Source organism: Mobula birostris, chromosome 2 (assembly GCF_030028105.1).
Source record: "Mobula birostris isolate sMobBir1 chromosome 2, sMobBir1.hap1, whole genome shotgun sequence".
Classification (NCBI taxonomy): Eukaryota; Metazoa; Chordata; class Chondrichthyes; order Myliobatiformes; family Myliobatidae; genus Mobula; species Mobula birostris.
Window position 1 is genome coordinate 118,746,395 of NC_092371.1, and position 12,474 is coordinate 118,758,868.

The window sequence follows — 12,474 nt, forward strand, 5'->3', positions numbered from 1 at the left end:
CACTGCACCTCAAGCCTCTATCTTTCAGACCAACAGAAACGTATTGACTCATCTTGGGTCGCCATCTTTCCTCCCGCCTTTCTGTGCTCCATAACACCATTTCTGCATCTCTTCGCCCATCACCCTGTAGTGTTTGAATAGAACCGGAAGGTGATAACTCAAATTCTGATGTGTGAATTTTCTGACAAATACAATATGTCAGAGGACCTTAAGATGGAAGACTTTTTTAACACTTTACCAGTGTTTTAGAAGTTTCTGGTGAGCCTAATTAAAGACCCTGCAGAATAATCCAAAACCGCATGAATCACAAACCTAAACTCTGGGATAAGGGCAGGTTCTCACTAGTTTCCCCGGAGTCATTACTGAAAAGGTGATACCAGCATGGAGGGCTTGAGTTATAAAGAGAGACTGGATAGGGATGGGACTATTTCTCCTGGACTGTAGGACATTGAGAGGTGACCTTATCGAACTTTATAAAATCGTGAGGAATGTGGATAAGTTGGGTTGTTACTGTCTATTTCCCTAGGTGGAAGAATATAAAACTAGAGGGGATAGGATTAAGGTGAGAGGGAATGATTTGAAAGAGAGCTGAAGGGCAAGCTCTTCACACAGAAGGTGGTGGGTATGTGGAGTGAGTTGCCAGAGGAAGTAGAGGGATATGGACCAAACAGGGTCAGTTCATAAAAAATGGACAAGAGGGGCTTTTCTTCATGCTGTATAATTCTATGACATTAGTTTCATACCTGTGGAATTTTTGGCTGGCACAGTAGCATAGTGATTAGCACAATGCTTTATGGAACAGGCGACCCAGGTTCAATTCCTGCCACTGCCTGTATGAACCTTTGTGACCACGTGGGTTTCCTCCGGGTGCTCCGATTTCCTCCCACAGTCCAAAGACATACTGATTGGTAAGTTAATTGGTCATTATAAATTATCCCATTATCAGACTCAGATCAAATTGAAGGATTGCTGGGCAGTACGACTTGAAGGGATTGAAGGGCCTATTCGTGCTGTGTCTCAAAATATATAAAAAGGAGATTAGTGCCGGTCACTCTGCACCTGGAGACGCTGTGCAAGCCACAGGCACTGGCCTTGTGTTTAGCACTGCTTCATTTTAAGGTTATTTCATTACCCCAAGATGAGATAATTTAACCTAATTTGCAAGTAAAAATGTTGGCATTTCATCCATAGGTGGTGGTCCGTGAACTTTTAGCTCAATATGCAAGACAGTACGAAGAAAGACCGGTTACTGGATTGCTGAGAAACTGGATTGCAGCCACAACTGATAGCTTACGGACCAGGTACCGTTCTATTTAATTACAGGAAAGGAAAGAGATTCATTTTATCTGTATTAGATTTCTATTTAAGTTAAGAAGGGTCTGTTTCAATCGGTATCCAACTGGACATTTTCCTTATGTGCTTCATACTTGATTTGAATTTTCAAGAGTAACAAGACCATAAGGTATAGGAGCAGAATTAGACCATTTGGCTCATCAAACCTGCTTTGCCAGGGAGTGCTCATGACCACAGTTCACTAATGCTATCTATGTGGACTTTGATGAGGTGCTTGACAGTCCCCCGTAGGACAAGCTGATAGGTGACATCCATTATTAAGGACCCCCTTCACCCAGCACGTGCCCTGTTCTCATTGCTACTATCAATGCTACCATTGCCTGAAGACTCCTGTTTCAAGACCAGCTTTTCCCCCTGTATCATCAGAACTCTGAATGGATAATGAACCATGAGCACAACCTCACTATTTTTGGCACTACTGATTTAATTTATTTTTTTATATATACCTCTTGCTGTAATGTAAAGTTTTTATTTTAAGTATGCAATGTTCTGCTGCTGTGAAACAGCAAATTTCATGACATAAGCCGGTGATATTAATTCTGATTCTGATTTTGAAAGTAAAACCCTGTGGGATCTAAAAATAGTGACTGAGCACAAGAACATTTGCCTTGTGTGTTGTACAAAAGGTGTGGATTCTGGGACTAAAGCAGGTCATTGGAAGAGCTCAACTTTTACCTCCACAGATGCTGCTTGACCCACTGACTGACACCTTTTGCCTCCAGAGATGCCGTCGAGCACCTGTGCACCATCCGCCAAAAGCAGCACTCCCCAGTGGCCAAGCATTTTAATTCCCATTCCCATTCCCATCCCAACATGTTGGTCCTTGGCTTCCTCTTATGTGACAATGAAGTCATCGTCAGGGTGGAGGAGTAGCACCTCATATTCCGTCTGCATAACCTCGAAATTGATGGCATGAATATTGATTTCTCCTTCTGGTAAAAAAAGATTACCTCTCCCTCCCCTCTTCTTCTACCCACTCTGGCCTCTTCCCTCTTCTCACTTCCCTATCACCTCCCCCTGGTACCCCTCATCTTTCCCATTCTCCTATGGTCCACTCTCCTCTCTTATCAGTACTTCTTCTCCAGCCCTTTATCTTTCCAACCCACCTGGCTTCACCTATCACCTTCCAGCTATCCTTGTTTCCCTCCTCCCACCTTTCTATTCTGGCATCTTCCCCCTTCTTTTCCAGTCCTGAAGAAGCGTTTCAGCCTGAAACATTGACTACAAATGCTGTCTGACTTGCTGAGTTCCAGCAGCATTTTGTGTGAATGTGTGTTGCTGAAGGAATATTGAATCCAAATGTAAAATTATGAGGAGGCAGCACAACAGCATAGCGGTTAGCATAACACTAATACAGTACAGGCGACCCAGGTTCAATTCTGCTGCTGTCTGTAAGGAGTTTGTACGTTCTCCCTGTGACTGCGTGTGTATCCTCTGGGTGCTTGGGATTCCTTCCACATTCCTACAATGTATGGATTAGTAGGTTAATTGGCCACGTGTGTAGTTGGACAGCACGGGCTCACTGGGCCAGAGGGGCCTGTTACCATGCTGTGTCTCCAAGCAAATAAACTAAGGTAAAATAGAAATTGGACTAGGAGTAAGCTGTTCATTCTGTAGTGCTTGCTCTGCTATTCAATAACTCTGTAGCTGATCTTTTCACTCTAGTTTTGCTTTCCTGCACTAATCCATTAACTCCCTTGGTTAGCAAAAATCATTTGAAAATACTCAAGTGCTTGAATACTCAAGTGCCCGCATGGGTAGAGAGTTCCATAAACTGACAACTCACTGTTCAGGTTATTCTTGAGCGGTAGGTTCCTCCGTTTGAGAATGTGATCCGAGTTCTCGATCCCACTGCCAGGGAGGATTTCAACCCAATGTCGGGCTCTTCGATCCCCAATAGAATGTTACCCGTTTCATTGAGGTCAGATTAAGCAGGGAGGCCTGTGATAAAGGGACCAGTATCCAGCAGGCACAGATTTAAGGAGACTCTTCAAAGGATCGGAGAAGAACTGAGGGAAAACAATTTTCATCCATTGATGAGAAGTTGAATGAAGGTGGAGACAGGAATTCTCATCTAAAGAGTACCTGGTTTGGCACTGTAACACATTAAACTATACTTCAAGATGGCATTCAGAAAAACTCTGAAGATTCCAAACAATTATTTATCTTGTCTGGTGCAGACAGGGTGGGATAAATAAACTTTTCCAGTGCCATAAAATACCCATGATTTTACAATCAAATTTTGAACAAGAAAGCAATCAGTAATTGAATCGAGGGTACCACGTAATTGTTCTTCATTCTGTCCTCAACTAATGCTCACTTGCTCAAGGTAGTTGTTTGACTTGAGACATAAGAGGCTTCAGTTGCTTGAATCTGGAATCTGAAGCAAAAACTCATTTGGTTCACCTTTCCCCTCCCGTGGTTCCATCTGACAATCATCCTTCCCCTTATCAGGTTCCACCTATCATCTGGTAGCTTCTACCTTACATTCAGCCACCCAGTTCCATCTATCTATCCTTTTCCCTTCTCTGTTCTTCCACCTATCACCAACGAGCCTCAGTCTGAAATCACCCCTCTACTACTTCCTCTGCCCATTATCACTCCACAACCCCAAAACCTCCACCTCATCTGGTTCCCCCTATCACCTACCTGTCTCCGCCTCACACCTCCCTCTCTCTTCTATATATTGGATACCTTCCCTCTACATTCTCAGAGTAATGATTTTCTCATTCACTTTGTGGTTAGTGAACATTTCTGCCAAGGCTAGCATTCATTGTCCTCCCCTAGTTGCCCTTCAGAAGATGCGGGTGAACTGCTGGTGAAGGTGCTTGCTGCTGAGTGGGAAGGTTTTAGACCCCAAGGCTACGAAGGACAAGCAATACATTCCTGATCAAGGTGGTCTGCGACTCAGTGGGGAACCTGCTCTTGCTTCTCTCGGTGGAAGAGGTTGCATGCTTATGAGATGCTGCTAGGGTAGTCTGGGTGAGTAAATGAGGTGCCTTTTGTAGATGGTGTAAAATGAAGCCACACTGAGCAAGTAGTGAAGAGAATGAATGTTCTCTGGTTTCGGATTGATGCCAGTTGAGATGTCTGCTTTGTCCTGTCTGTATTAAGCTTCTTGAGGTTTGTTGGAGGTGTGTTAAACAACTGCTAGGTGTACATTTTGCCCCATCTTCAGCATTCTTTCCCTTATTTCTCATATTCTCTTATAGCACAGAAGGAGGCCATTTGGCCTATCTAATCTCTGCTGACTCTCAGAGCATTTCCATCATTCCCATTTCCGCATGGGTCTCCCACCACCCACCTGCACCAGGTGCAACTTACAGAGCCCCCAGAGGAAAACAACATAGTTATAGAGGGGCTTGCTAAATCCACACAGATAACGCCTTTCGTCAGGGTTGAACCTGCGTCAGTGGAGTTCTGAGGCAGCAGCACTTAACTCTAGCAGTTCACTCCAAATATACACCACCCTTTGTGTGAAGAAGTTGCCCTTTTAAATCTCTCGCCTCTGGTTGAGAGTGGGAAGGGGACAGTGAGAGGGGAATCATAGTTGGGAAAAGGGAAAGGAAGTGGGGAGGGAGTGGGAAGCACCAGAGAGACATTCTGTAATGATCAATAAACCAATTCTTTGGAATCAAATGACCTTGCCTGGTGCCTCAGGGATGGATGTGTCTGCACCCACATCACCCTCCACTCCTGGCACTCATTCTCTGCCACCCTGTCCCATGGCGCTCCACTCTTGCTATTTCCAACATCCTTTGCTCCCGCCAGATTTACAAACTCACTCTCCACTCCACATTGACAAACATAGTACTGTGTAAAGGTTTCAGGGCACCCCAGCTATAAATAAGACTTTTGCACAGTACTGTACCTCTCTCTGATCACCCACGTTCTAGTCTATGCAATCTCTCCTTGAAAATCAGGCGCCCAAGTCCAGGCAACATCCTGGAAGGTATTTTCTGCACTCTTTCTATGTTAAATTTAGGGCGGAATCCCACAGAATAACTAGATATTTTAAAAACCAAGTCAGTTGCACAATATTAGTGATATATTTATACTTCTGAGGTGTGGGGCAGCCTTTTACAGTCAGATCCAAGAGTTAGAAAACACTTCCCAACACGGAAGCCAATTCTGGCAAACTTTTTGAAGTTGATTTGCTGGAATTCAGATTGCTGCTGCTTGTCAGGAACCCTACAAGTGTATGTTTACCAGAAGACAAGTCTATCTAAATCCGGGTGTTTGCATACAGAACAAGAAACCGGGTAATGATGGGAAACAGACGGAAGAACTGTGATATTTGTGTGTCACCACAAAAGATCAAAAGTTGAGGATTATCTTTGAAGTGATCTTGGAAGGAGCTAGTTTAGCTAGTTTTCCATAGAACCTTAAACACACAAGTTAAATGTGCTCTGTCCTGATGCCAAGGCAGCAGGAGAACTTCCATACTTCATGGAATCTTCACTCACACCCCAACAGCTTGAATGCCAGATTTACCATCTGGCTTGTGTTTTGCCATAGCAGCCAACCAATCTATGTGTGTGCTTCCATGCTTTTGTTAGATGCAGATCAGATTGTTCCAAGTGGCTGACCACTCCCATTCCATCCTCAGTCTCATAAAGCAGCTTCCCATTTCCCATGGAAACCAAACTGCCCTCCATGGACTCTGTCTAAGCTATTCACTACCTCTGTAAAGCAACCAGCATAATCAAAGATCCCACCCACACCAAACATTTTCCCTTCTCACCCCCACCATCGGACAGAAAATACAAAAGCCTGAAAGCACATGCCATCTCTCCTCCCTCACTTCTAATGCATTGTGAAATGTCGATAATTCCTCTCCCCACCCCGCACCTGCTCAACCCACTGAGTTCCCCTAACAGATAGCTTGTTGCTTCAGATTCCAGCAGTCTACTGTGTCTCCATTGCTAGACTGTGGGGCTGTGGCGGGCTAATAAAGGGAGGAAGTGTGGGACTGTAAAGTTTGGATGTTTTAAAACTGAAGAACTGCTTCAGTGGGAGACACGTAAGTGAGTACCACAGTGGAGAGAGAGATTGATGGTAAATCGGCAAGTTAATTTATTATTGTCACGTGCAGGTAATTTTATTACAACAGTACGTTAAGGTGGTGGGGTGGAGATATGTCTCTACCAAAGGAGGTGTAGGGCACTCCTTCCCTCCACTAGCCTGCAGGTCACCCTTGGGCCAGGTGTAGCACCTGTTTAGTGCCCCCCCCCCATCCCGATCAGGGTCTCGAGAAGCCACGGGAGCAGGTGGTGAACGGTTACATGAGCTGCTGGTGCACATCACAAGTCCTGATTATGCGACCACTGACACCAGGCAATCTCTGAAGAGTATTGATAATGGCCGGGGTCACCTGCCTTGTAAAGGCACTGTTCAGAAGAAGGCAATGGCAAACCACTTCTGTAGAAAAAATTGCCAAGAACAATCATGGTCATGGATAGGGAAAAGAATAAGAACGAAAGATAGAAAGACAGATTGATGACCATGATCATCATGTCATATGACATGACACATAATGATGATGGTAATGTTGAAATAGTACAAGGGAAAAGTGATAACAGAGTGCAGAATGAAGTAAAACAGTTACAGAGAACGTGCACTGCAGGCAGACAATTAGGTGTAAGGCCATAACGAGGTAGATTGTGAGGCTGCCTTTGAGTCTTCCATCTTATTGTCTGCCTGCACTGCATTTTCCTCTGTTCTTTCCCTATTGCCCCACCCATTTCTCTGCTTCTGTATGTATCCAGATGTCTTTTAATAGTTGCGATTGAACCTACTTTCACTGCTCATTCAGACAGCACAAACCAGATCATCATAGTTCATTGAAAAGAAAAGCACTCCCTTTTTCCCCTACATCACCAAAAAACAATCTCGTTAGATCAGGGAAATGATGACACACTGACGAGTGTTTCCACTTTGAAGGGTTGAGAATATACCTGCAGGGAGGCCAAATCTCTCACCATCAGCTGGATTAGCGTTAAACAGTAACTTCAGTACACCCACATTCACAGCAGAGAGTTCAGTATAGCTGTTACAGGAAGGGATGGTCTCCCTAAATGTCTGAGAAAACTGATTTTTGGCAGAGATATTTGAGGCACATTAAGATACAAGCATGTTATATATATATTGCTTTGCAGTCTCTCATTGGTAGTTTGATTATGTTGCCTCCTTTCTACTGCAGATATTCTCTCTTCTACCCCCTCAGTGGGCAGAATATACAAAAGCCTGAAAGCATCAAGGACAGCTTCTGTCTGGCTGTTATAAGACAATTGAGCAGCCCTCTTGTATGATAAAACAGACACTTGAACTCATAATCCACCTTGCCATGGCCGTGTACTTTGTTATCTCCCCGTACTATACTTTCACTGTAACTTCTACATTCTGTACTGCTGTTCCCTTGTACTACCTTGATGCACTGTTGTAATGGAATGATCCACTTGGATGGCATGCAAAACGGTCTTTCGCCGTACTCCGATACATGTGACAATAATAAAACCAATTAACCAATTTAACCAGTGTTCCATACGCATGGCTGACTTTAAGTGTGCAGACTCCTGTATGCCCTTCTTGACATTCTGAGAACAGTTCGGTGGTCAACCACTTGTGGTGCAGTCTCCAGTATCCTGTATGCAGCAATGTCGCATAAAACACTACAAAACAGAAGCAGGCTTAGGCTGTTTAATCCCTCACGTCTGCTCCACGTTTCGATAAAATCACGGCTGTTCTTTTTCCTTAGTGTCACTTTATTGAAATAACAGGAGTACCACTTGTTCACCAGACAAAAGGGATTACACTTCAGAACTGATTTAGGACCTTAGGACGTCCCAGATAGTGAAGGGTGCTTAAACATGCAATCCATTCTTTCTTTAAGGATCATTGTATCCAAGATCATTGATCCTTCAATAATTGAGGTGTTGGTGCATAGTCAGGAACACTAAGTATGTATCCGTATACAAACCAACTGATCTAGAATTGGCCATTTGGCTCCTAAAAACTGCTCCACCATTTAGTAAGATTGTAGCTAAACTGATCACGACTTCAGATCTACTGTATATTCTGTCCAACAACAGGAATTCTGCAGATGCTGGAAATTCAAGCAACACACATCAAAGTTGCTGGTGAACGCAGCAGGCCAGGCAGCATCTCTAGGAAGAGATGCAGTCGACGTTTCAGGTCGAGACCCTTCGTCAGGACTAACTGAAGGAAGAGTGAGTAAGGGATTTGAAAGTTGGCCACACATTTTAATTCCACATCCCATTCCCATTCTGACATGTCTATCCACGGCCTCCTCTACTGTAAAGATGAGACCACACTCAGGTTGGAGGAACAACACCTTATATTCCGTCTGGGTAGCCTCCAACCTGATGGCATGAACATCGACTTCTCTAACTTCCGCTAGGCCCCACCTCCCCCTCGTACCCCATCTGTTACTTATTTTTATGCACACATTCTTTCTCTCACTCTCCTTTTTCTCCCTCTGTCCCTCTGAATATACCTCTTGCCCATCCTCTGGGTCCCCTCCCGCTTGTCTTTCTTCCCGGACCTCCTGTCCCATGATCCTCTCATATCCCCTTTTGCCAATCACCTGTCCAGCTCTTGGCTCCATCCCTCCCCCTCCTGTCTTCTTCTATCATTTTGGATCTCCCCCTCCAACTTTCAAATCCCTTACTCACTCTTCCTTCAGTTAGTCCTGACGAAGGGTCTCGGCCTGAAACGTCGACTGTACCTCTTCCTAGAGATGCTGCTTGGCCTGCTGTGTTCACCAGCAACTTTGATGTGTATATTCTGTCCGCCTTGATCCTTGATAAACCACCTTGTTTATCAAGGATCTATCTACCCGTACCTTACAGGTTTCTGTTTCTGTTTTTGTCTCCAGAAGTCACAACTTCTCCACCTCCATTCTGTGAAGATTTCTCAGAATCTATTATAATCAAGTTCTCTCTCAATCTTCTAAACAGAAGTGGATATAATATGAAATTGTGTACTTTTTTCTAATAAGACATCTGACTCATTCCAGATATTATTCTACTAAAACTTCCCTCAGTTTATAGGAGCTTAGTTTGACAAAAATGTACAGAACAGTGAGAGGTAGAAAATAATTACACCAACAGCGTTAGAATGAAGCAGTAGATTTTTTTTGGAGATACAACATGGAACAGGCCCCGCTAGCCCTTTGAATCACACCACCAGCAAGCCGCTAACTTAACCCTTGCCTAATTATGGGACAATTTTCGATGTCTAATTAACTACTAATGGGTGTCATTGGGCAATGGAGGAAACCACTGGAAACCAGGTGGAAGAAATGTATACAATTGCTCACAGAAGATGTCAGAATTCAACTCTAAAGTCCGACACCCCAAGCTGTCATAGCGTCACGCTACCATGGCAGCAACCCAAGTAAATTTAAGTAGATAGATCCATAATAAGAAAGGTTGTTGTTGGTAGTTAGGACTGTGAAACTCTTAATTCGAATGTCATATAGACCCATCATGTACTTCTTCTAAACCTCAAGATATTTTCTTCATTGCCGAAATCCCCAGAAGTGATGATTTTCTGTGCACCTGTCTCTGCAACTCGGCTTTTACCTTGCATCTCGTGGAATAAAGTTATTTACACTTTTTTGAATATTTCTACACTTACTAGTCTGTGAGACTGAACCTCGCCCAATTCCCTTAATTTTCTGCTCGGAGGTCTGAGGAAAATTGAGCATGAGTATGGAAGGGAACTAAAGATCACATTGGCAATGGGCAGCTACCTGCTACCCCAGTGGGTTGCCTGACAACAGCATGGAGAGCCTGGTGTGTAGATTCCACTGAAATTGAGTCTCTAGTAAAGAGAATAAATGGAATGTCAGTGAATCATTTTCATTAAACTTTATTGACTTCTGGAACTGCATACATTGAAGCATAGAAATATGAGCTAGCTATTTGAATGCCATTATTGAAATACAGAGCAGTGCATTCTGGAAGTGGCTAATATTTGTAGATCATATTTGCAATTCATTAAACTTTGGAACTGGCCAGATGGACTTCTGTGGATGCTTTTAGACTTTTAGTACTGTGTAGACACACGTTAATTCAGTCAAATTGTTGTTTTGATTTCTTAACTCTTAAAACAAGCAGTGTTACTATTGTTTCAAATGTTGAGACACATTTCACCGTCCATTAATTTCCCAATAGTGTCTTCGCGTTCAATACAGACACAGTGGGCAGCCTGAGCTTCTTGCTGAAAGCCCTGAATTATCGGGAGAGAGTGCTTCAACGCAGCTTGGCAGCTAGACTCTACAGCAAGGTAAAGCCAGAATCCAGTGAGATCATTGGTTGATAATTTTATTGTTACTCATAAACTCATTAGCCTATTTCCAGATCAAGCTGAAATTCAAGGTTATTGTCATCGTAGGCACACATAAACGGGGCATAAATGCCATGAAAATGAGCTTCTTGTAGCAGCAGCAGAAAACATTGCAAATATAATTTAACATAAACTTAAATTCAAATAAATTATACATAACTTGCACATGATAACCACAAAAAAAATCGAAACCAGTAGATTGGAGACTAGTTGAAAAGTAATCTTGAAATAAGATGTGCTCTTGAATGGGAAAGTGAATTCCTCTTGTCTGCTTTCTTGAGACCACTTATGGAAATGCATGGTAATATGCTCAGTAGCAAGCTTAGCATGCTCCTCGTTGAACAGAAAACGGTGCTGATCTGATCTGGAGGGAGGGGACCTAAATCGAAGGAGAGAAAAATGTCAGAGTAATTTCAGTCACCGTGTAGTTAAACAGAATAGTAGAACAGTTTGACTCCATGGATAATGCACACCGCATTAAAATGCATTGAAGGTGTTATGCAATTCTATGGGCTCTTAAAATACTCATCATTACTTAAGAAATAGTAGCAGGAAAAGGTCATTTGGCCCATCATGCCTGCTCTGCCTTTCAGAAAAATGTGACTGATATTTTAACTTGGTGTGACTTTCCTGCACTAACCCCAAATCCATTGATTCCCTTGATATCTAAAGATCCATCATTTTCCAAATTAACCAACCACACCCCTTCAAAAATCCTTAATCTTCTGCATGAAGAAATTTCTTCTCACCTCTATCCGGCCACTTATTTTGAGACCATGACCCCTTGGTTATGGAAACACCAGCCAGGAGAGATCCAACTTTTCTGTCCACTTTGTCAAACCCTATTCTTACATTTCAAAGAGATTATTATTCTTCTAAATGAAAAAAAAACATTAGACCCAAATTGTTTAATCTCTGAGTATGCAATCCCAGGTACCAATGTAGTGTACCTTTGCCAAACCCCTCTATCACAAGCATAGCCTTTCATACATAGAGAGATCAGACCCCTGTATATTTAGAGCAAGACATCTTCACTCTCATCCTCAAATCCTCTTGTAATAAAGGAAGCCATACCATCTGTCTTGCTGCACCGGCATGTGCATTTGTTTGAAAATTGTTTTACAGTGCTAGTTTCTTAATCTTCACAAAGACTCCAAGTTTCTTTTCAATGGTCAAAGCCACTTATTTCCTTTTGCAGAGGTTCACAAATATATTTGGAGTCATACTAACTCAATTATTTTCTCTCCACAGACACTAAGTTATCTGCTAGCTATCTTCAGTATTCTCCTTTTGGGTTCAGGTTTTGACATCAGTCCTGACATGTTTTTCACAGTTTTAATCTATCCTTTTTGTGTACTCTTATCTATAACATTAATATGACTCTTGAATGTCACCCGAACAATCGCAACATCACCCTATCAGAGGAATTCCCTTTGTCCTATCCATCCCCCCACGATTCCAATTTACAACAGGCTTGTTTTTCCACTTCCCCAATTCTGATGAAGGGCCCTCAACATACAATGTAAACTTTGTTTCTCTTTCCAGCATTTTTATATTTCTAGTACGGTTTGACATTCAAATATGTTGTACAACCTAATATAAAAGCTAGAATGGTTTAATTCTCTTGAAGAAGGGTCTCAGCCTGAAGTGTCAAGTATTTATTCATTTCCATAGATGCTGCCTGACCTGCTGAGTTCCTCCAGCATTCTGTGTGTGTTGCTTTGGATTTCCAGCATTTAGAGAATTTCT

At 42.8% G+C, this 12,474-nt stretch overlaps 1 protein-coding gene across 2 annotated transcripts in view; it reads left to right on the forward strand.

Moving 5' to 3' along the window:
• Window positions 1-12,474, forward strand: part of acoxl (acyl-CoA oxidase-like) — a 396,539-nt gene that overhangs the window by 310,515 nt on the left and 73,550 nt on the right. For both annotated transcript variants that reach the window (XM_072246892.1, XM_072246899.1), the window contains exons 14-15: window positions 1,192-1,301; window positions 10,554-10,665. In XM_072246892.1, the coding sequence (XP_072102993.1) occupies window positions 1,192-1,301; window positions 10,554-10,665 (222 nt within the window). The remainder of the gene's footprint in view (window positions 1-1,191; window positions 1,302-10,553; window positions 10,666-12,474) is intronic.